The 26,972-nt window shown below is 36.4% G+C and overlaps 1 protein-coding gene across 1 annotated transcript in view; it reads right to left on the minus strand.

Annotated features, from left to right (window-relative positions):
• Window positions 1-26,972, minus strand: part of LOC125658428 (uncharacterized) — a 53,150-nt gene that overhangs the window by 10,785 nt on the left and 15,393 nt on the right. The window contains exons 7-15 of the mRNA XM_056149140.1: window positions 24,248-24,308; window positions 22,043-22,416; window positions 19,785-19,835; window positions 17,493-17,974; window positions 16,011-16,080; window positions 14,078-14,200; window positions 10,174-10,238; window positions 3,414-3,499; window positions 1,321-1,381 (exon numbers count right to left, since the gene is read on the minus strand). Coding sequence (XP_056005115.1) covers window positions 1,321-1,381; window positions 3,414-3,499; window positions 10,174-10,238; window positions 14,078-14,200; window positions 16,011-16,080; window positions 17,493-17,974; window positions 19,785-19,835; window positions 22,043-22,416; window positions 24,248-24,308 — 1,373 coding nt within the window. The remainder of the gene's footprint in view (window positions 1-1,320; window positions 1,382-3,413; window positions 3,500-10,173; window positions 10,239-14,077; window positions 14,201-16,010; window positions 16,081-17,492; window positions 17,975-19,784; window positions 19,836-22,042; window positions 22,417-24,247; window positions 24,309-26,972) is intronic.

The raw sequence follows: 26,972 nt of genomic DNA on the forward strand, positions 1-26,972 counted from the left end.
TATCATGTTAACTCTGTTTATTGTTATCATGTTATCTCTGTTTGTTATCATGTTAACTCTGTTTGTTGTTATCATGTTATCTCTGTTTATTGTTATCATGTTATCTCTGTTTATTGTTATCATGTTAACCCTGTTTATTGTTATCATGTTAACTCTGTTTATTGTTATCATGTTAACTCTGTTTATTGTTATCATGTTAACTCTGTTTATTGTTATCATGTTAACTCTGTTTATTGTTATCATGTTATCTCTGTTTGTTATCATGTTAACTCTGTTTGTTGTTATCATGTTATCTCTGTTTATTGTTATCATGTTATCTCTGTTTATTGTTATCATGTTAACCCTGTTTATTGTTATCATGTTAACTCTGTTTATTGTTATCATGTTAACTCTGTTTATTGTTATCATGTTAACTCTGTTTATTGTTATCATGTTATCTCTGTTTATTGTTATCATGTTATCTCTTGTTTATTGTTATCATGTTATTTCTGTTTATTGTTATCATGTTAACTCTGTTTATTGTTATCATGTTATTTCTGTTTGTTATCATGTTAACCCTGTTTGTTATCATGTTAACTCTGTTTGTTGTTATCATGTTAACTCTGTTTATTGTTATCATGTTAACTCTGTTTATTATTATCATGTTATCTCTGTTTATTGTTATCATGTTATCTCTTGTTTATTGTTATCATGTTATTTCTGTTTATTGTTATCATGTTAACTCTGTTTATTGTTATCATGTTATTTCTGTTTGTTATCATGTTAACCCTGTTTGTTATCATGTTAACTCTGTTTGTTGTTATCATGTTAACTCTGTTTATTGTTATCATGTTAACTCTGTTTATTGTTATCATGTTAACCCTGTTTATTATTATCATGTTAACTCTGTTTATTGTTATCATGTTATCTCTGTTTATTATTATCATGTTAACTCTGTTTATTGTTATCATGTTAACCCTGTTTATTGTTATCATGTTAACTCTGTTTATTGTTATCATGTTAACTCTGTTTATTGTTATCATGTTAACTCTGTTTATTGTTATCATGTTAACTCTGTTCATTATTATCATGTTAACCCTGTTTATTGTTATCATGTTAACCCTGTTTGTTATCATGTTAACCCTGTTTATTGTTATCATGTTATCTCTGTTTATTGTTATCATGTTAACTCTGTTTATTGTTATCATGTTAACTCTGTTTGTTATCATGTTAACCCTGTTTATTATTATCATGTTAACCCTGTTTATTGTTATCATGTTAACTCTGTTTATTGTTATCATGTTAACCCTGTTTATTGTTATGATAACCCATTTTACTTACTGTTTTGTTGAAAATTATCCACTTCTCCAGAGCTGACAGCACCATTTCTTGAATTTGGTTACTGTTAAAACAAGATGTACTGTGAGCAATACTCACTAAGAATATACCCCGCTTACCCTAATCTCCCAAAGGGTGTTGTAAATAGGTATAAATTACCTCTTTCCTGAGTGTAAAAATATGGTATGCCTTTGTAGAAGAAAATGGAAGATATAGTCTGAACAGAAATCCATGGTATAAACCTATAATTTTGACCTTGAGATCAAAGGTCAAGGTCATAAAGAGGTCATGAATGTACATGACACATAGTCTCATGGTGATACACCCATGTCTTATGGTATGACTATGTCAAAACCCTATAATCAATTTTGACCTTGAGGTCAAAGTTCAAGGTCATATAGAGGTCATGAAGGTACTCGACACATCATCTCATGGTGATACACTCATGTGTCAAATATGATATGCCTATGTCAAAGAACAAAGAAGTCATGACCCTGACACGAATCCATTGTAAAAACATTTAATTTTGACCTTGAGGTCAAGGTCATATGGAGGTCATGAAGGTACTCGACACATCGTCTCATGATGATACACTCATGTGTCAAATATGGTATGCCTATGTCAAAGAACAAAGAAGTTATGGCCCGGACACGAATCCATTGTAAAAAAAACCTTTAATTTTGACCTTGAGGTCAAGGGTCAAGGTCATATAGAGGACATGAAGGTACTTGACACATCGTCTCAAGGTGATCTACCTGTGTGCCAAATATGGTATGCCTATGTCAAAGAACAAAGAAGTTATGGCCCGGACACGAATCTGCACAGACAGACGGACGGACAGACAGATTCCTATATACCCCCCCAGAACTTCGTTCGGGGGGTATAAAAATATCCAAAGTGAAAACTTCTGTGAAGTTCAAATTAAAATCACTGTATATATCTCAAATATGAAACCAAAACCCACAATTCTGTTCTGAAACAATTAGATTTTACAATCTTCAATCATTGATTGATAGAATATTGTTTAACGTCCCTCTCGAGAATATTTCACTTATATGAAGACGTCACCACTGCTGGTGAAGGGCTGCAAAATTTAGGCCTATGCTCAGCGCTTATGGCCATTAAGCAAGGAGGGATCTTCATCATGTCACACCTGCTGTGGCACTGGACCTCGGTTTTTGCAGTCTCATCCGAAGGACCGCCCCATTTAGTCCCCTCTTACAACAAGCAAGGAGGTACTGAGGATCTATTCTAACCCGCAAAAATCCTAAGCAAAATTCTGTACATATATGTATCACACAAACAAATATACTGATGAACTTGGCCATATGCCATTCAGTCAGGGTTAAGGCACATTATTTACAAAGTTGTGGTCCAGAAAATAGTTAGACAGATGAACTCGTACATAGCCCATAATACTTAGCTTTTGAAGGATGTAATCATGAAGATTGATCATGCAAAGTTTCAATGGTAAAACTCAAAAATGTTCTCGAGATATTGCAGAAGAATAGTGAAACGTTGACATCCAGATGCAGAGTTCAGCTTTATCTTACCTAAAGGACTTAATTAAATGAGGGAGTCTACACACCATTAAACTTTAATCCTGTCTACAATCAATGACACATCACTTACCCACAGTTCCAGTGTATACTCATAGCATCCTGTCTACAATCAATGACACATCACTTACCCACAATTCCAGTGTATATTCATAGCATTCTGTCTACAATCAATGACACATTACTTACCCACAGTTCCAGTGTATATTCATAGCATTCTGTCTACAATCAATGACACATCACTTACCCACAATTCCAGTGTATATTCATAGCATTCTGTCTACAATCAATGACACATCACTTACCCACAATTCCAGTGTATATTCATAGCATTCTGTCTACAATCAATGACACATCACTTACCCACAATTCCAGTGTATATTCATAGCATTCTGTCTACAATCAATGACACATCACTTACCCACAGTTCCAATGTATATTCATAGCATTCTGTCTACAATCAATGACACATCACTTACCCACAGTTCCAATGTATATTCATAGCATTCTGTCTACAATCAATGACACATCACTTACCCACAGTTCCAATGTACACTCATAGTATATATGTGGGCTAACACTTTACTGGCTGCAACGTGGAATGGACTTCCCTTGATTTGAATCTGCAATCAATCAATATTAGTAATAATGTAAAATGGATTCACCAAATCATTGTTAAGGAAGTTAGCTTCTGAGCTTTTGAGCACAACTGTGCAGGATGCAACAAGTATTTACTGGTTCAATACTGATCCCACTAGTGCAAGCATATCACACATCTATTACTGAACCCTATCTAGTTGAAAAAAGTATGTAAATTCAAAATCTGAAAGGGTTTTGCAGGGACTATATTTTGTAGTGGAAGAATAAAAAAGTCCTACATCTGCATGATATTACAGTTTCTGTTTCATCCAATTTATCTTCTATTTTCATTCTCCTGTACGTGTATTTCAGTTTTATAATTTATGATACTAGTAGTTGAGACTTGGAACTAGTTCAAATGTTTTTTAATTTGGTTGATATATTTTTCTAAACAGAACACAATTCTTCAAAATGTTTAAATTAATTCACTCAAAACTTTGTATAAAAATTCAGTATTTTTGCCAATAATTTTCTAACCCCCACTTTTTAAAGTTCCACTTTAAATTTCAAGACAAGACCTTATGTGAAATTTTATAAAATTGACATTACTCCTACATGTAATATGTCGCTTTAAACTCTCAAATTTGATATCATGAATGTTTCATATATCAAGTGCAAAAAGGTCATTATTTATTTCCATTACTAGTATTAACTTTTTTTCATCTGTAGTGTTAGAAGACATGATTATGAATCTATTTTATGTAATGATTGATTTGTGTTGTTTATGTTGTGTTGACACTAACAGAAAAATCAAGTTCAATTCAATAAATTTTACATGCAAAAAGGTCATTTTTAGAACACTGTAGCTCAATAACAAGCGATGTGACCCCAGTTTTTCTTTTTAATTTCCTAATTCTCCTTCAATGTAGAAATCAAAAATACACTTCCCAAAAAATTGACATTCCAAATCTCAGGTGCGAATCTCTTTAGATTCACTTCTCTTCCTCAATCATATTTTCCATAACTTGGGAAACTTAAAGGAAAACTAGTTTTGTACCGCATATCTAAATATACAAACGCAGTGTTCTACAAGATGACAGAAATGATTACCGTCAAGCAAAAACCACCCTTAAGTGAAAAATATCACTTTTTCACCTTTTAGATGTTTTAGATAGAAGAATTTCTCCTCTTTCTGTTGATATGTAACATTACGTTACAGCCCAATGATAATGACCTTAAAATCCCCATCAAACTTGGTAAAAACTTGCATCGAGTCGTTTGACGTCATGATTTTTGGAAATTTACGTTGTATTTTGTTACGTTTTGCTACTATTTCAAACGTAATCAAAATACATGAGTCTGAAGTTTTTTTTATCATCTGATATATAGGTATACATTTATCAACATTCAAACAATTATTTAGATTATGACAGATTCAAAATAGGCTAGTTTTTATAGTCTTTTATTCGCCCTGGGTGTCGGGAGAGGGGGCGACTACGTCCTTATACGGGGCCCTGACAATAGGTCTAATAAATTTAAACAAGTATTGCATTTTCTCTCTGGTTAAACCAGCTGCCGGAATGGCTTGAAGGAAGGATGGCATCTATATCCACGCCTGCTTTCAGCAGTTTTAGTTCTGTTCCGGGTGAGTCTGGCACTTCTTTAGCTACAACAATACCGGTAGAAGAATGTGCACAATATATAGGAGAAATGTAAATCATTGATAAGAGTTTAATTCAGAGAGGAAATTATATATACATGTACCAGTACCTTGTTTGAAAATGATTAAGGTTTGAACTTTGTTGTTGAGATGGAAAGTCAGCGAATTATACCGTAGTCGCCGCAACCCCCTCCCCCCAACATCCACACATATCACCCAACTACAATGTATCCCCTTTCAGGATTGGTGTTACATGTAACAGGCGAAAAAAATCGATATGTGGTAACATAATAAATCAGACTTGTTACAATCCATTTCTTATGTGAAAAAAACACCCAACGTTCTTTTAAATAGCGTACTCTACCTGGCTTATCTGCTTGGAAAACAAAGTGTCTGAATTTTCTAATACCCTTTCTGACTACGGATGCTAACTGATTCAAGATTCAACCTCTGACCTTTTGTATAATTTTTTAAGTAAGCAAACCCGCAGTGATTTTTCTACATTTTTACATGGGTCCTGTGGCTTTCGAATTGGGGGAAATAGTTGACATTTTAGTCGAACTGGGAAAAATCAATTTTATCGTAAATAAGTTTTAAAATCATATCAAACATTATATTATCTTTATTTTACACATCTAATTTTCTTTAACCTTCTAAAATTTTCAACTATTCTATCCAAATCATCATTCCCATAACACTTTGTTATATGTAAGTCTTATGTATATAATTCACATCGAACCTTTATTTTTTTCAAATACATTTTCCTTTCATAATTTCATTATTGGGGAAAATGCAAGCTAAGCTGGGGGAAAATTGGCAATTTTTAGGAGGGGAAACGGCCGAAATTCAGACCCAAAATGGGCCCCCGAAAAATAACTGACCCGACGTCCACTAAGCTTTTGCCATGGTATGGGACTTACATGTGCAAATGTATTTGGGGGTGTTTGTCACTCAGCGTTCTACAAAGTAAGTACGTCAACATGAATTTATATTTGTTTTCTCATTCAAAGTAAAATGAAAATGCTTCTTTAAAAATTGAAAGACTCATAATACATGTGCAACTACACAATCGTTCTTATTTCGTCATTACTATCTTTAATTATTTAATTTGGATTTTAACTTGAAGCGTTATCACATTGTAGGTGGCATTCTTTTTCACCCAGTCCAAAATTCTCAAAACAAAAATGAAGCATAGAAATTACGCTAATAGTGACCTTGGCGTGTGTTCCGTTTTTCCCGGTGTCGAATCCTCATCTACTAGGAAGTTGACCTACGTGATTTACAAAACCTATTTCTAAATACTATTTGTTCGCCAGAAAATATTGAATTGTCTAAATTTAGAAACGGAAGTACACAGAAATAATCAAGAAGCTACGTTCTATAGCAACACCAAACAACTGAATCTTTCTAGGTGTAGCAAAGTAGAGAGGTCCAACTTTGACAAACATGATGCGGTACAGGGGTCCGTGTTTGCCAAACTATCTATTTTGTATTGCTTATAGGAGTTATGAGATTGATCACTGTTCCGTATAGATCTTCACCTTTCATGTATACAGCTTGCGAGTAATCAAAGGTATATAAATGGACATGGTTAAGCTCTGTTGACATCGGCGAAGCTGGTTGTACCAGGACTGGTTGCTCATGCAGTTCTTATTATCGGTAAATATCACAGTATTTACAACAACGGATTTTAAACACACTTGCTGTAATACAGTATTTTAATACATTTTATAAGATATTTTTTCACACTTTAGTGGTTTGTGAATTTTATTTATTGTAAGGTACCTGTCGTTCTACTTTCACTTCATTCAAATGTGCACTATATTTGACCCAATCTAATTAAAATCAAACTTCTTAGATCCGCGCCGTATACTCTGTGTAAGCGATTGTGAGCGTATCCTAGGATCTGATTTTAATTAGATTATATTTGTCCAGAGCAGCTAACTTGTCGTTTTTTTTGTCATCGCCGATTGAATGTTATCTTTCTGTTGTTCACAGATAGGACATACTTCAGTCTAGGGTGACATGAATTTTATATTTGGACAGCAAATCTGCCAGATGCCTTTGAACGTCAGTAGCCCTACTGCTGTCTTGTCATTATCGATACAAACATCGATCTTCGTATATTCTGTACAGGGACTGTTTGCTTTCACTGCATGGTAGAATTATGTGTACACCGATATTCCTGTTGACTGCTGCCGGCTGAGGCAGACCATGCTCTTCGGCATAACTAGATATGAACTGAGGAACATCCCTCAAAACATCAAAACCGTATGCATTCTTGGGCCGCCTATGTTTATTTCCATGAGTTCTTGAAACCAACCCATTTGTGATCAGATGATGTATCAGAGATTTCAATGTAAACTCGCCAATGCTGTGTGTTATCAAAAAAGTTTGTCGACAAACTTAATGTATCGAAGACGTTTTCTAATTGAATCTCCATCTTTTGACTGTCTACATTTAGATTTTATCTTTATAAACTTCGTCATAATATGAAAGTCTTTCATTTTTTGTCATCTCACTTAAGGAAATAGCGTGTTCTCTGATGTCTGAAAAACTAAATGTAGAAATACAGTTTTTCGCACACCCGCATCCCTTTTCAATTAAAGATCGTTATTTCACATCTTCTGTACAAGGATCATGGGGTAAGTTGGCAATCCCTTCTCCAAACATGTGTACCCGGGCCTCTAAATCGGTTGACATATCGTCTGATTCACCGTCATCACTGTTTTCGTAAATAGAACACGCACCTGCGTTCTGATTAGTAAGATTTTTTCATGGGAAAATATTCATTGTTGATATTGTCTAGATCCTAAAAAATTTACAAAATATTTTATTAACCGTCATAAGTGAAATACAATAATTTGATTGATCATCGGGTTTTTAGAAATATTTTCAATTATTTGTCAAGCATTTTTTTTTTTCGAGAGATGTGTGTGTGTAAAAGAGTAAAGCTACAGGGCAGAATGCTGAATCTACAAGTTGATTTTTTCTAATTTCGGAAATAAATTAGTATTTGCAAAACATTTTATAATTTCAGGTTAGTGTTGCCAAAATACAATTGTTAACATTTTTTTTACGTGCGAACAAAAGGTGAGCGACATAATTATTACTAAACGTATCACTGTATAGCTACGCAATGGTAAACTTTATTGGCTATTTTTAGGATTCGATGCTATTTTGTACATATTTACAGCATTGTAAGATACATATGTACGTTCACAATCAAGGAATAGTACATATTGTAAAACTTGTAAACACCGCAGAAAGTAAACCAACAGGTAGCACAACAATCGGACGGCTGTTTCATATACATGTACATGCAATTCATATTGTATCGATCTAATATTTCAAATAGGGGGGGGGGGGGGGGGGGGGGGGGGGGGGAGTAAACCCAGATAAACGTTACTTTAAAAATATGTCTGTTTAAAAATATGACTGTTTGGTATATGTCACACATAAATTTAGGATGTCAGGTGAAATATTTTCATTTCTATAGACTTTCATTTTACCTGTATTTCCCGAAGAAAGGGAAATACCTGTAAATAAATTTTTTTATTTTCGACGAAAATCCAGTATATGCATAGCACTAATTAACATCAATACTAAACACTTAAACCGATATAATATATAATAATTACATATATAACAGATAAATGAAACTTGTGTGTTTTAAAGTGCATACTGACAGTTCCATGACTACTCAAGGAAGCGCCTAACATGTGATTGAAAAAACAACGTTGCAGAAAATCATGCCGTCATATCGTAAAAACGTGACGTCGACTTTACCGCTTGATTTCTCGATAAACGTCACAATGCACTTAAGGGTGGTTTTCACTTGACGGTAATCAAATGCGAACAAGATTTTGACACAATATTGACTACTGTAAATATGGTTATTAACGCGTCGGGAAAATTTACACTAATTACTTGGTCACATAATAATTGCGAAAATTTCCCTCACACGTATAGTTATAATTTTAGATGATATTCGGTTACCACATATCTTTTACTCATGTGTAATGTTGGACAGGGAAAAACACATACTTAATCCCCAGCATAAATAACCACTTTTACACATCTTTTCTAGATCTACTTCATTTAGGGTCATCAATAATTGTCTGTTCATTTCCAATACATGTATAGGTAATAAATAGCAATTTCAATAACTTTATCAGAATAGAGCTGTACATATCAAAATTAAAATTTGACTACCTAATGTAGCAGGAATGAATCTATATGCATATTATTTATGTTTTATTATAGTACATTCACTTGTCTCTGACGTTGTACTACCTTCATTTAGTTGTTTATTTACACGTAAGTCTTATCTGACAGTTCCTGTATACCTACGCATTCAATTATCAAAACAATTTTTAACTTTCGTAACTAATTCTCATTGGATAATTATTCTGAAGTACATAATTTAACCTCTATGGGTGGTACTAAAATACGGGTGAAGTTCATAGCCCAAGTATTCTATTCAATATATTCAAAGTTCTGATTTTCTATTGTTCCAATTTAGTATAAATACATGTACCTTGATTTTCGTTAGTCGGTTGGGGGACTTAGAAAGCATTAAATTGCTGTGAATATCTCACTTTAGATTCAGGGTTATTAGGTATTTAGCAGGTTACAACAGTCCTTGTCTTTCTCTGATGGCTCCTGTTAAATTATTTTAGACTCCAAAACCTAAAAGTTAGAGTTAGGTAAATAAATATATAATTTAAAATGCGGTTTCCATTTTTGTTAGGCTTTACCCCCTGACAGGTAGGATAACTTGTCCCTATCCTGGTTTGAAGCTGTGAGTTTTCAGGTCAAATGGGGCTTTCATGAATGTTTGAAAGGATGTTTGCAAATGGGCACAAATATAGTGGGAAAATATGTTAGGAATTTTTTGACATTAAATTTCTGCAAGACTGCAATGATTTAGGGCCTCAACCGTGCACATTTTTTTCTGTGCCATAACTTGAAGGTTTTTAAAAGGGGTTGATCTGTAGCTCTCTGGTCTAACCCTTACAGTACTGTAGTAATGTGTAGTTTTTTTTTATTTATTACCTTGATATAGTTTTCTTCTATCTTCTTACAAGACTGATACAGACAATCAGAAAAATCTTCTGTCACTGAAAAAAAAAGACAAACATTTTATCCTTAGATATCAGGGTTTTCCATTAGCATTTTTACTGTGCAGCTCCTACACACTACAATTTTCTCCCAACACAGTCCGAGTGCCACACAGTAAAAAAAAATAACAGCACAGTAGGATTCGCGTTGATCGAGAACAAAACTAGGGCAACGAGAAAGAATTCTTCTCACTACATCAAAGTGGACTTGTGTATAATTGTGTTACATGTCTCATGAGTGGCAATATTTCAATATTTCATAATTCAGTACACTTCGCCCAATACTATACACAGTAACTAAGTAGCTGTGAATGAAACAGTACTATCCACTTAATTTGGAATTCTTGAACAGGGATTTCCCACCTTGTTAATGTGAGTCGAAATTCGGCCCCGTTCCCAACGCAAAATAGTAGCATTTTTTCCAAACAACAAATTGTCTTGTTTTGCAATATCATGAAGTGAAAATGGAATGACTCTGAGATGAGTTATCAAATGTCTTTAAAGCGTTTCCTATGTAGAGTTCTGAGTATTTATAAGCAAGCGCTTTGCAAGCATTAACTCATATGTCATGTCAAGCCATAACTCGAAGTATCATTGTAAGAAGATTAAGATGTTTGATAGCTGCGGCATCAAATCAATCACACAGTTTTTTTGTAGTGCAAATGTGAATGTAACGGGTGAGAATCCCTACAACCAAGATGTGTGTGTGGATGCAGTTTCAAGCAAGAATCAATCTGAAATCTCATCGCTGTGGTCAAGTAGCAAGCCGTCTGAACATTCCGATATTTCTGTGCATGCACCATCAGTAGCATAAGAACTGAAAGCAGTTAGTGAAAGTGATGGTGCAGAATCAGAAGATGATTGTCACTCAACAAGTGCGTTTTCTGATATAGGACATTTTTCAAGTGCTAAATACGAATCTAGATTTCCGTGGCTTTACAATAGCGAAAGTAAGGGATGGTTTTCCTGCAAGTATTGTGTATTATTTTCACCTTTATTTGTGAGCCAAGTGTGTCACAAGCATTCGTTGGGAAGGGGGCTGTACTTAGAACCCATCCTTCATTTGTCGGGAAGGGGGCTATACTTAGAACCCATCCTTCATGAAAGTTGGCCAAACATGAAGACAACAACAGACATAAATTTTCAGTGGAAAAGTATACTTATATGTGAAAACTTAAAGGCAAAACCGCTTCTCAAACTTTGGAATAAGATGATCAGAAAAATCTGAGCAGGCAGAAGATAGATGGGTTCTTCAGCAGAACTTACAAGAAACAAAAATTACTTGAAAAAAAATTATGACTTGTGCATATTTTATGATCAAGAAAAAAAACATGAGCACTTGGTGAAAATTTTAAGATCTGAATAAAAATTTCAATGAATAAAGTGGAAATGTTCATATTCTTATTGAAATTAAGTGTATTTTAAGAAATACAGTATAATTTGTCCAAACCGGCCTCTGAGTACACCGGCGCTCTGTCAATTCCGGTCACAAATTATAGTCCTTAACATTTCTTTAACAAATCCTTTACTAATAATTCCCTTTACTCCGGATACTGTGTATTCTGTATATCGGCCGGCTTACATAGTCCCAACTGCTATTAATTAACTTTAATTATCCTGTGTAAACCGGCCTCTCGATACACCACCCTAATTATTACATCAGTCGTATTTGGATTACACGAGGTCCCAACTGCTCGTAATTAACTCTAATTATCGTATTTAAACCAGTCACCCCACGATGACCAACCTGTCGGTATATTCGATTGATCACACGCAGTGTACACAAAGGGTGTCACAAGGGAAGCCTCAGGTAAGTAAGAGTGCAACTGGCGATGAGTCGTAATCAGTTTAAAATAAAACCTGATTTTTGGAAATGCACTTTTCAATTATGACAGCACCAAGCACGAGGTAATGGTGCACGAGCCTCCCCCATAATGACAGAGACGAGAACTGACAATAAAAGACAAAGTTCAATTAATCGATGAATTCGATACATTCTTGGAATGAATCACAATCGTTAACAACTCAGTCATGTTTTCCAAAAGCAGGGTAGACCTCTCGGAGCTCTCCGATGAGACAGACAGTGATGATATACAGTTAAGTTAGCTCAACTCACCATATCCGGTCAATCACTCGGCATTACATCAGTTTCCGTTTCACAAACTGAGACAGTTATAAACGATATTTTCATTACCGGTAAATACATTTACGACGAAAGCTGGGAAATAGAAATTTTAGGCGAACACAACACAAACTTGACGAACGCGCATGATGTAGCACTTGAAGACGGTGATGATGTAGACGAAATCAACAATTTACCAACAAAAAAGTGCGCGAATAATTCCCAGATTTTTATACCGTTTAATAGAAATTTAATTTTTTTCAAAAGAACACGACGATAAAACACTGGCATTTATATTTTCACGTTCTGAATTCTTTTGTGATATAATAAAACGTTGGCATTCGTTACACACCTATGCATAATAGACAGTGAATACAAGGGAAGTAACTCTCATACTTTTCAACATTCTGCACTCCAGACTCTGTGTAAACCGGCCAATTTCTTTGGAACCACACACAGCCGGTTTAGACAGATTATACTGTATGTCAGAAAACTGAATTTTTTAAATTCCCAATTAGGACAAAATGCTACTAAAATTCCCAATTCCAAAGGTCCAGGCCCCATTCCCAAAGTTGTGTGGAAAATCCCTGTTGAAATATATCGTTGACATTCACTCATAAATATACTTATATAGAGCATGTTACTGTGTTCAGAACCATCGTCAAAACAATCAAATTTAACCACGTTAATTAGGGAAAAGACGTAAAGAAAATGATAGGCCTTCGTTGACGAAAGACAGTATGCCTCCGTTTCAAGCCCTTAGATTTCATTTCACCTCCTAGATTTTATGAGGGCTGGTTACTGAAACACACATATCTAGAACATGTGTCAGATAATGGTACTTGATATTTTTGTTTTTAAGAAAAAGAGTTTTAATGCAATGAGTGTTAATATTAGTTATAATTAATTTGGTGCACTTTGATGACACAATTTAAAGCAATTTTATCTAAATATTTAAAAAAAAAATTTAACTTGATAGACATGATTCAGTCCATATACAAATGAAGTCCTGTCACATTATCACATGTGTATTTCATGGTGTCTCACCTACACAGGAAATTCATGGTTTTCCCGTAAAATCACATCCCCATGGAGGAAAAATGTAATACAAACAAGAGGTACTGTGAGCAATGTTCACTAAGTATACCCCCCGCTTACCCCAATCTCCCAAAGGGTGTTGGTAATAGGTAAAACTTCAGTATTATGATCCAAAAGGTATCTAGGAACAAAGCATCTCCATGCGATGAAAAAAGCCATTAAAGAATTTAAATGGAAACCATATTGCTACTTCGATGTCCAGTGCGAATGACCTTTGACCTTTTGACCCCAAAATCAATAGGGAACATCTTCATCCCATGGGTAGTCCATATGTATGATATGGTGACTGTAGGTGGAAAGGATAACGCTTTAGAGCCCGGAAACCATATTGCTACTTCGATGTCCAGTGCGCTTGACCTTTGACCTTTTGACCCCAAAACCGATAAGGAACATCTTCATCCCATGAGTAGTCCATATATATGATATGGTGACGGTAGGTGGAAAGGATAATGCTTTAGAGCCCGGAAACCATTGCGTCTACAGACGGACGGACGGACAGGCGGACAACCTGATTCTAGTATACCCCCCCCTCCCCCACCACAACTTGTTGCGGGGGGTATAATAAAACCGTCCAGTAAACTTGTGATTTTCATTTTTTTGTTCTTCTGTTTAAACTCACCACTTAGTATTTGTATGATGTCCAGCAATACATCATGTATATCGCCATAGTAACGGACCGCTCTGTTCAGCAACAGGTATGTAACTTCCTTCAGCTGTTCCTTATTCAAGTACATGTACAAATCTGAAAACAAAAGCATCAAAGCCTTACAAGAGTACTCAGAATGCTGCACTCCCTTTTACTCAAGTGTTTTACTGAACCAGATTTTTTTTTTAAATGTATCAAACCAAAGATCTAGGCAATGAATCCAACATTGAATCGAGCATTTATATTGAACAATATTGATATTTTGCTGAATTGTTTCAGCCTTACGAGAAATATCTGCCATAATCATACGCATCCCTTTGCAGCAAATATTTGTTATTCATGAATAGTGACTTTGATTGTTACACGAATAAGCTCTAAATTAGTCTATGATGTCTAATGTTCAACATAGGCTCTGATCAGTCTGCCATGTTTTCTATTTTACAAACTCTGCAAATAAATATGCTCTGAATCAGCCAACCATATTTTCTGTTTTACAATTCGGAAAATGAAGTGACGGATAATTGCATGATAAAACTAAATACTGTTGGTACCTCTGTAAAAATGAACACAGGTACTCGTGTAAAAATGAACACTGATACTTGTGTAAAAATGAACACTGGTACCCGTGTGAAAATAAATACTGGTACCCATGTGAAAATGAATACTGGTACCTGTTTTAAAAACAAGAGGTACTGTGAGCACTAGGGCTGTGATGATTCGGGGTTAGCTCGATTCGGTTCGGTTTCGATTCAGAACAGCACGGTTCGGTTATTTTCGATTCGGTTCATGTTAGGTCCAATTTATCTTTAATATGACACCACAAAAATTAACAATTTTAATGAGTAGCATATTTGATTTCATTTTATTCAAATTATATAACTATATGTCGTCATTTGTAAACATCCTATCTATTCATAATGGAGTTTTATAACTGATAGAAAAAAGAAAATACTGACAGTCTATTAAAATTTGTTATATTAATGTGCTGCATAAGTTTTGGATTATTAAACAAATCTATAGTGAATCTAACATGTATATGATATTGTTTTCATTGATATGCAAAAATTTAACAATTCTATCAATTGAGAGTCTTTGAAAATCTCTCCTTTATTGATTTACTTCTCTCATATTAACTGTGAAATCTACGATGTTGATTTCACTCCACCACTGACAGAAATGCTATGTCATGTAAAGATAAACTGCATGATCTTACGGACCATATTCTGTTTGTATCTGAGTGGTTAAAATGCTAACTCTCAACACAGTAGTGATTTAAATCTCTGTTGCATAAAAAACCACATGTTCTGCACATCACTCGGACGCCATATTTGTTGTTTTGGTGTAAGTAAAATCTAAACCGAACTGAACCAAAAAACGGAATTTGTAATCGGTGCATTGAATTGAATGGTATGAATCGCGGTGCAACGAAAATTTTGGTGCACCGCACAGCCCTAGTGAGCACTGCTCACTAAAAATACCCCCCGCTTACCCCAATCTCCCAAACGGTGTTGTTAATAGGTATAAATTACCTCTTTCCTGAGTGTAAAACAGAAAGGGCATGACAAAACCTTGGGTAGTCCATATGTATTATATGGTTGGTGACTGTAGGTGGAAAGGATAACGCAATAGAGCCTGAAAACCATATTGCTACTTTGATGTCCAGTGTGCTTGATAATTGACCTTTTGACCCCCAAAACGATGGGGAACATCTTCGTCCCATGGGTAGTCCATATATAATATGGTGACTGTAGGTGGAAAGGATAACGCTTAAGAGCCAGGAAACTATTGCGTCTACAGACAGACGGACGGACAACCCGATTCCATTATACCCCTCCCCACACACACACAACTTTGTTGTGGGGGGTATAATGAATACTGGTACCCATGTAAAAATGAATACAGGTACCTGTGTAAAACAGACTCTGTAGCCGGGCCCTTGTCTCCTCTTCTGAGTCTCTTCCTGCCTCTGCAAATACCTAAGCAAGAAATAACTTGAAAGTAAAAACAGTAAGATGTGTTTGTGAAACACAAATGCCCCCGATAATGGCTAATTCGGAAGATGGCCAAGGTCACATGGACAAATATCTTGGTACCAGTAGAAAGATCTTGTCACAAGATATACATTGTACTCATATGAAATATCAAAGCTCTAGCTTTTACTGTTCAAAAGTTATTAGCAAGGTTAAAGTTTTTAAAAAGTAGGTCAAACTCCAAGGTCAAGGTCACAAGGTCAAAAATGTTGGTACCCACGGAAAGGTCTTGTCACAAGGAATATTCATGTGAAATATCAAAGCTTTATCACTTACTGTTAAAAAGTTATTAGCAAGGTTAAAGTTTCAGACCGAATTACAGAATGACAGATAGGACAAAAACAATATGCCCCTCGATCTCGGGGGCATAAAAATGAGCAATGCTCAATCATGAATTCTACTGAAAAGAAACTTGAACTACTAGTATATCAAGGATACCAGCAGGATATTCATTTTCACAGGATGTTAGTGGTAAAAAACTGCCTCATAATAAACCGCCGCATGACATACAGTATCATTACATCACACCAATTAAACCCATTCCATTTTTTCTTTTCTAACCTGGCTTTCATGTAAATTTGTACTTTCCCAGCCCAGCGGTTCTTGAGAAGAAAATTTTGGAAAGATTTTCTCTAAATACTTGTATGTAAAACTTTGATCCCCTATTGTGGCTCCATCCTACTCTCGGGGGTCATGATTTTAACAAACTTGAATCTGCACTATGTCAGGAAGCTTTCATGTAAACTTGTTCTTTCCTAGCCCAGTGGTTTTTGAGAAGATTTTTTAAGACTTTCTCTATATCTTTGTATGTAAAACTTTGATCCCCTATTGTGACCCCACCCTACCCACGGGGGTCATGATTTTAACAAACTTGATTCTCCACTATAACAGGAAACTTGCATGTAAATTTCAGCTCTTATGGCCCAAGGATGCTTTTTTGACAAGTTTGGTTGAAATTGGCCCAATGGTTCTGGAGAAGAAGTTGAAAATGGAAAAGTTTACAGACCCACGGACAGACAGATGCCGGACAACAGGCTCAGGTGAGCTAAAAACAAAAGGGGAGGGGGCTCTACTTAAAGTTCAAGAGTGGAGATGGCATTTCATCAGTTTTCAGCTATATAACCTTGAAGCCTTTAAACAAAGGTCAAAGTCAAAGTTCTGGGTCACACACATTTTCCAATTCTAAACTTCTTAACTTCAAAGGCTGAAGTCCAAATATTAAATGCAAATTCACCCTACATCCATTCACCAAACATATCAACTTCACTCTATATACCAAGATGTTTCCTTATAAAAAACAAGATGGAGTTTCTCCAGTATCTGAATATCAGATCATTTTATAGAATGGAATTAATTACCTTATGCAGTGTTTGAACCAGTTCTTCTCGTTTTTCTGAGGAAGTCTTGTTTGAAGAGTTCCTTGAAGGAGTACCTGGGGTAAAATACTGATAGCCACTCACGGGGCTGTGACGAGACATGGAGTCAACCCCAATGTTGCTATTGGAGAGGTGGTTTCGTGAAGAACCAATCACAGGGCTGCTTCTTGAGGTCTGTGTTACTGATGAACCAATCACAGGGCTGCTTCTTGAGGGCTGTGTTTCGGATGAACCAATCACAGGGCTGTTTCTTGATGGAGAGAGTCCTGATGACCTTTTGGCCCTTCCCCTACCCCTGAAAGGCTTCAATTCCATCCTCTCCTCCACCCCAGGCCTGCCCTCACGACGAGTCAGAGAGTAACGCTTACTGGGGATGCGGTCCTCGGAGACAGACTGGCTGGGGAACACTTTTGGTGATTCTGAGCCTACAGTCTCCTGCAGTTTGATCTGCATTTCTGCTCCCCCTGGTAGTGGCAAAACCAAAAATTTTACAGCCATTTGCAAACATCTACTGAACACTTGTATGGTGTAAGTAAATCCACATTACTTACCAAAGGAAAGATACATGAATATATTTAGCTTCACTGTTATATGCAAATGTGGATACTGAAATCACACCATGTTATTTTCACCATTTCCTGACCATTTCCATGACATTAAGATTATGATCGCGTTATTTTTTACTGCAATTTCAATTTCAAGATATTTGATACTCTGCAAAGTTACCAAAAATTAAACTGCATTAAGGATAAATCTTTACATATAGTACAACAAGAGGCCCACAGGCCTTATCGGTCACCTGAATACTAGTGAAAAAGTATCACTACTTCCATGGGCTATGAAATCTAGAAAAAAAAATTCCTGTTCTGAATGTCTAAGCGAAATTCTAATGTTCAGCAGCAGTATAAAACAAGATATATTCTTAAAACTTCACTGCCCTCAAAAGTGCATACACTGATGAAAGGCTTTAAATAATAGGTGTATTAACATTAAAACATCTGCAAGTATGCATTTAGATTTTATACAGTATCAATAAATTTACACATAAATACTATATACTAAGTTTGGCCCTACCCTGGGGTCAGAACCCTTACTCTGGGGATCATCAAATTTACAATTTTGGTATAAGACTACCTGCTCTATCCATTTAGTTTCAATTTAGTATAAATAGCACTAAAGAAGATGTTATTCAAGTGTTTTACACATAAACACTATATAACCAAAACACCTACCCCTGGGACCATCAAATTTACAATTTTGATAAAGGACTACCTGCTCTTTCAAAATATCTATTTACTTTCAATTTAGCATCAATAGCATAAAAGATGTTCTTTAAGTGTTTTACACATAAACACAATATAACAAGTTTGGCCCTGCCCTGGGGTCAGAACCCCTACCCCGGGGATCATGAAATTTACAATTTTGGAAGAGGCCTTCCTGCTCTACATCACAATGCATTTAGTTTTTCTTACACGTGTGCAGTTCTAGAGAAGATTTTTGAAAATTGGTCAATTTTGGGCAGTTTTTGCCCCACCCCTAAGGCCCCAGTGGTGCAGGAATCCTGAAATTTACAATTTTTGTCCCTCTTGTTCCAGATATGTTTCATACCAGATTTGAAAAGAAATGGAATGATAGTTATCAAGAAGAAGTCAAAAATGTCTAGTGTTCACACATTTGATAACTGACCATTTTGGCCCCACCCCCATACCAAAACGCCTACCCCTGGGATCATCAAATTTACAATTTTGGTAAAAGACTACCTGTTCTTTCTTAACATTTATTTACTTTCAATATAGTATTAATACCACTAAAGAAGATGTTATTTAAGTGTTTTACACATAACACTATATAACAAGTTTGGCCCCGCCCTGGGGTCAGAATCCCTACCCCAGGGATCATGAAATTTACAATTTGGTAGAGGCCTTCCTGCTCTACATCACCATGCATTTAGTTTTTCTTACACGTGTGTGGTTCTTGAGAAGAAGAATTTTTTTAATTGGTCAATTTCGGGCAATTTTTGCCCAACCCAAGGCCCCAGGGGTGCTGGAGTCCTGAAATTTACAATTTATGTCCCCCTTGTCCCAATGATGCTTCATACCGAATTTGAAAAGAATTGGAATGGTAGTTATCAAGAACAAGTTAAAAATGTTCAATTGTTAACACACGAAGGACAACACACGACGACGGATGAAAACCAATTGCAATAGGTCACCTGAGTTTACTCAGGTGACCTAAAAATTAATTCTGATCATGAATATACAAATCATGTTATACCTGCTGATGTAAATCTAGGAGGCAAATCATTCTGAAATTGGTCCACTTCACCTGCCAAGATATATAAATAAAACTTGGGTTTAACAACCTGTGGTGCATGGTAAGAAAGCATATTAGTAATTTTCATTACTGCATGTAATAAGTCTACACTTCCCATTTAACATATCCACCTCATTAAATTTACAATTCACCTTAACTTTACAATTTTGCCTAAGGACTTCACTAATTCTTCCGACTCACCATAACCTGTCTCCATGGACAAAATTCACTAAATCACTCACCATAACCTGCCTCCACTCAGACTTCACTAAATCACTCACCATAACCTGCCTCCACTAACAGACTTCACTAAATCACTCACCATAACCTGCCTCCACTCACAAATCACTCACCATAACCTGCCTCCACTCACAGACTTCACTAAATCACTCAACATAACTTGCCTCCACTCACAGACTTCACTAAATCACTCACCATAACCTGCCTCCACTTACAGACTTCACTAAATCACTCACCATAACCTGCCTCCACTCACAGACTTCACTAAATCACTCACCATAACTTGCCTCCACTCACAGACTTCACTAAATCACTCACCATAACCTGCCTCCACTTACAGACTTCACTAAATCACTCACCATAACCTGCCTCCACTCACAGACTTCACTAAATCACTCACCATAACCTGCCTCCACTCACAGACTTCACTAAATCTTCCCACCATAACCTGCCTCCACTCAGACTTCACTAAATCACTCACCCAAACCTGCCTCCACTCACAGACTTCACTAAATCACTCACTATAACCTGCCTCCACTCACAGACTTCACTAAATCTTCCCACCATAACCTGCCTCCACTCAGACTTCACTAAATCACTCACCATAACCTGCCTCCACTCACAGACTTCACTAAATCACTCACCATATCCTGCCTCCACTTACAGACTTCACTAAATCACTCACCATAACCTGCCTCCACTTACAGACTTCACTAAATCACTCACCATAACCTGCCTCCACTCAGACTTCACTAAATCACTCACCATAATAACCTGCCTTCACTTACAGACTTCACTAAATCACTCACCATAATAACCTGCCTCCACTCAGACTTCATTAAATCACCATAACCTGCCTCCACTTACAGACTTCACTAAATCACTCACCATAATAACCTGCCTTCACTCAGACTTCACTAAATCACTCACCATAACCTGACTCCACTCAGTCTTCACTAAATCACTCACCATAACCTGCCTCCACTCAGACTTCACTAAATCACTCACCATAACCTGCCTCCACTCAGACTTCACTAAATCACTCACCATAACCTGCCTCCACTCACTGACTTCACTAAATCACTCACCATAACCTGCCTCCACTCAGTCTTCACTAAATCACTCACCATAACCTGCCTCCACTCACAGACTTCACTAAATCACTCACCATAACTTGCCTCCACTCACAGACTTCACTAAATCACTCACCATAACTTGCCTCCACTCACAGACTTCACTAAATCACTCACCATAACTTGCCTCCACTCACAGACTTCACTATATCACTCACCATAACCTGCCTCCACTCAGACTTCACTAAATCACTCACCATAACCTGCCTCCACTTACAGACTTCACTAAATCTTCCCACCATAACCTCCCTCCACTCAGACTTCACTAAATCACTCACCATAATAACCTGCCTCCACTCAGACTTCACTAAATCACTCACCATAACCTGTCTCCACTCACAGACTTCACTAAATCACTCACCATAACCTGCCTCCACTCAGTCTTCACTAAATCACTCACCATAACCTGTCTCCACTCAGATTTCACTAAATCACTCACCATAACCTGCCTCCACTCAGACTTCACTAAATCACTCACCATAACCTGCCTCCACTCACAGACTTCACTAAATCACTCACCATAACCTGCCTCCACTGCCAGACTTCACTAAATCACTCACCATAACCTGCCTCCACTGCCAGACTTCACTAAATCACTCACCATAACCTGACTCCACTCAGACTTCACTAAATCACTCACCATAACTTGCCTCCACTCACAGACTTCACTAAATCACTCACCATAACCTGCCTCCACTCACAGACTTCACTAAATCACTCACCATAACCTGCCTCCACTTACAGACTTCACTAAATCACTCACCATAATAACCTGCCTCCACTCAGACTTCACTAAATCACTCACCATAACCTGACTCCACTCACAGACTTCACTAAATCACTCACCATAACCTGCCTCCACTGCCAGACTCTTACACTCCTTCACGTCTTCTATGATTTTTTCGTTTTCTTGCTCCAATTGCTGTCGTGTCAATATGGCTTTCCTTTCCTCCAAGTGATTTGTGCAGATATTCTTAGTGTGATATATGCGATCAAAATCGAAGTCTGAGATGACGACTTTGTTGTCCAGATTTCCTGACTCCTGTGAATTACCCAGAAGTCCATCTGGAGAGTTGCTATAGTCGGAGGCGACTTCATCCGTTGATGGTCCACTTGTTCCTTCGTGGGATTCCTCATCCACACCACCTGATGGGTCATTAATGGCGGACTCCCCTGTCTCTTGGGGAAAGTCTTCATCCTCCTCACTCTCCTCTTCATTGCTAGAAATAAAATACAAAGTACTATCCTAGAAATGGTCTCAGACATGATGAAGGCACACAGAGAACAACAGTGTTCCCTCAGTATATTGCAAACTTTTGTTCAAGACCAATTTGGGCAATAAAGCGGGGACAACAGTATAACAAATTCACTATTACTGACAAATCACTGAGCAGTCAAAAAGAAATTCAATAATGTAGCATTCAGCCAGGTTTGATCGCTGCTGGCCAAATAGCTCAGTTGGTAGAGCACCTGACTAGAGAATTCAGGGGCCTGGGTTCGAATCCCAGTCTAGTCTGTTATATGTTCTCCCTTTCTGTTACATTTGGTGCCATGACCAGGATGGACTTGCAGGTGAGAGTCCTGCCAGGGGCAAAAGAATCTGGATTGTGGGAGCAGTACATTGAGGGAGCATTGTATATATAACATCTTTGTTCTAATAATGTCCTAGACATAAATTTTTTAATGTTTCCAAATTCTGTTCTATAAAACAGTTTCAAATACACAATCCACTTCTCATCACATGCATCAGATGATAATTACAGTCTTCACGAAAACTCAGTGGTCCGAAGACCGAGGCCAGTGAATTTTAGGGTCGGATCAGTGAAATTAAAAAATCAGGAAGTCTGATGGGCTTGTAGACTTTTTGTAAGTCACATTAAATATATTAAATGTTGGATTTAGATATTCTAAACATCTTATCTACTTAAATTACCATCAAAATAAAAATAAATTAAAAAATAGCGCATAAAGTAAGTGTTTTGACATCGTGGTTTGTTTATTTCTTTAAAGTAAAGAACGATAACTATGTCTATACTTGTAGTTGTCAAGATAACTTGTACGTTGATCACATGAATATTCAACGAACAACTTATTAAAACAACAAAAATGGCCGCGTTCTGTATCGCACTGTACACCGGTAACTGCTGCTTTATTGCATTGTCAAATTAAAATGAACTTCGTCAATTACAGTTATCTCTGATTTTATGCAATTTCTATAGTTTATAGATTATTAATCAATCTTTTACATTTGAAGTTGGTAGAGAAGGCTATTTCCTAAGATGCACTCGGGCTGTTTTCATATTTGTGAAAAATACGTGAACTTGTATTCTTGTTGTTTGCGGGCGAAGAGAGAGAGATAATACCGTGTACGGTGTTGTTTTTCTGGTATCGACAGAAAGGATGTCTTAGGGTGGATATGAATACGAGTAATAAGCATAGTTTCAGTAAATTAATTGTACAGTTTTACAATGCATTCCATAATGTATGTGATAAACATGTACTATGAAAATTTGAGGGGCCAGTAAATTTCACTGTGGGCCAGTAAACTCAGACAGTTCACTGGTCCGACTGGCCAGCAAGTTTTAAATGTTTTCGTGAAGACTGTAATTAGGGGCAGATCTACAAGGCCAGGTATGAATGTATCAAATGATAATTAGGAGTAGATCTACAGGTATGAATGTATCAGATGATAATTAGATCTACAGGTATGAATGTATCAGATGATAATTAGATCTACAGGTATGAATGTATCAGATGATAATTAGATCTACAGGTATGAATGTATCAGATGATAATTAGATCTACAGGTATGAATGTATCAGATGATAATTAGATCTACAGGTATGAATGTATCAGATGATAATTAGATCTACAGGTATGAATGTATCAGATGATAATTAGATCTACAGGTATGAATGTATCAGATGATAATTAGATCTACAGGTATGAATGTATCAGATGATAATTAGATCTACAGGTATGAATGTATCAAATGATAATTAGCAGTAGATCTACAGGTATGAATGGAATGAAAATTGTTATTACACTTACCTCACTCCTGCCAAAAAGTTTGAATTAGGAATTTCTTCGCTTCCTAAAATGTCTGGGTTTGCTGGAAATAAAGTATTCAATATACTCTGATTTACATGCAAGTCGTAACGCAGCACATTATTTTCCAGTGAGACATGTTTACTCATAAGCTAAACATTTAAGGATAAGCTGGACAGAGATTACATGACCAAAGTATGTTAAGTCAAAAAACGTTATAACAGAGACTGTCATAGTGTACGTGTAGCGATAATAGATGAGCGGATCATAGGACCTAATTCTAATTAAATTGTGTCATAGCTTTACTGGTTATGACATCATAGTCCACTAAACTATGTTACATCTCGTACTAGTCTATGATGTTATCACGTTGTGATGTCACAGTGGTAAGGCTCTCAGCTCTAGCAAATGAAACAAGAGTACCGCAAACAATACAATATACGCCCGTCGGACAGTGAAATTCAACCTGGAAGCATATTGTGCACTCTGAATTGATACAACACACATTCTGAATAGAAAAGCCTTAAAGTAGGTCATGGTGCACCAATACATCTGACATGTGAACTGATTATGTATTTCTCTGAGAGTGAGGTTGTGACAAAATGTTCGTGCTATATCTATCTATGATAGATAAAAAGTCCAGGAAGCAGCCCTAACGTAGGTCATGGTGCACAAATTAAGTTGAAATGTTTGAAATGTGAACTGATTATGTATTTCTCAGAGAGGGAGGTTGTGACTAAATTTCTGAGCAATACCTGTGACCATACCAAAAAAAATCTGGAAAACTGTTTGACCTACTTTTACCCCTAAAGTACTGTAGGTCATAGTGCGACAATCCAGCTGAAATGCTAACTGCACTTGTTTTCCTCTAAGAGGAAGCCTTTGACTAAATATCAGGGCAATACATATCTTTATCCGTAATGGAAAAAAGCCCGGAAAACTGTTTGACCTATTTTTAGTCCAAAAGTAGGTCAAGGATGGACCAATACAGCTGAAGTGTACACTAAATTTGTATTCCTCCTAGAGGAAGCCTGTGACTAAATTTTAGCGCAATATCTGTATTTGTTATGAAAAAAAGCCCGGAAAACTGTTTGACCTATATTTTCTAAAAGTAGGTCAAGGATTGACCGATCCAGCTGAAATGCATACTGAACTTGTATCCCTCCGAGAGGAAGTCTGTGAGTAAATTTCAGTGCTTTCTGTATCTGTTATAAAAAAAAAAAAGACCAGAAAACTGCTTCACCTATTTTTAGCCCAAAAGTAAAACAGCTGAAATTCAAATTCAACATGTAATCATCCAAGAGGTAGCCCGTGACTATATTTCAGGGCAATATCTGTATCCATAATGAAAAAAGCCTAGAAAACTGTTTGACCTACTTTAGTCCTATTATTGGTCACGGACGAAAATTTGAAAAAATCCAGCTCAAATTCAAACTGAACATGTATTCCTCTGAAAGGAAGCTTATGCGTAAATTTCAAGGCAATATCTGTATCTGTGACGAAAAAAAGTTTGGAAAATTGTTTGACCTACTTATATCCCTAAAGTAGATCAAGCTTGGACCAATCCGGCTAAAATGCAAACTCACTCTTACAATTCTTGAGGCAGAAATTGTGACCAAATTTCAAAGTTGTACATGCATCCGTTACGGAAAAAAGTCCGGAAAACATGACCCCGGATGGACAGCCAGCCAGACAGACAAATCATAATAAGTCTAATGACGGGCGTATAAAAAATAGCTGAGGCATGATTTCTGGGAAATTCATTTTTTTCTATTTCTTCACAAATTCTCCTAAATAAAAAAAATCCAGAATACTGAAAATTTTCAAATTTTACGTTTTGATTTTTAATGTTTAGAATGCTTACCTGGGGTATTACTAATGATCAGCAAAAATTGGAATGTCAGTAGTCAAGGTACATGGGAGATTAATAAAATCCTTCATTAGTACAAGTGTGGGATAGGGAATTCCACCGAGGGGACAAGATTCGCAGTCTAGGACAAGGCTATGCCGAGTCCTGGACAGTGAATCTTGTTCCAGAGGTGGGATTTCCCTATCCCACATGAGTAAATAATGAAGGATTATTTTTCTCACATTTTACCTACAGTTTAGTGCATAAATTTGGGAGCTTTGAGAAAATCTTAAATTATCAAAATCCTCATTTGAACGTCAGTGCAAAAAACTAATTAGATAGGCTGAAAGAGCATACCCGAAAATGGTTTACACTTTATGTGTAAACTAAAAAACCCAAGGTTGTCCACCAGAAAGCTATACTACATTAAAATTTAAAGAAAACAATGCAAAATATCTTATTTCACCATGTAATGTAAATCTTCACCGTGTAACGTAAATCATAGAAAATATATGACGTCACAATCAAAAGACGTCACAGCAGTGTGAGACAGAAAAATCTCACATGGCTGTCTCACATGGGTAAAGTCGATATCACACTGGTGATAATGTGTGAAACAGATGTCACAAGTCCTTGTTAATTAAACAAGGCTCGTGCCATGTTTTTGTTTACATAAGTTAAATAAACTAGTAAAAATTTCGTCTAAAGCACATTTTTTCAATTTATAAGTGAATTCTTAACACAATTAAATATTTTCTAGTGTTTGACACATCTCATTTTGTTTTAAACACGCTATTTTCTATTAAACAGTATAATGTGAACAAAAACATGGCATGAGCCTTGTTTACATAACAAAGAATTGTGAGTGCTGTATCTCAC

This window comes from Ostrea edulis, chromosome 9 (assembly GCF_947568905.1).
Source record: "Ostrea edulis chromosome 9, xbOstEdul1.1, whole genome shotgun sequence".
Taxonomy (NCBI): domain Eukaryota; kingdom Metazoa; phylum Mollusca; class Bivalvia; order Ostreida; family Ostreidae; genus Ostrea; species Ostrea edulis.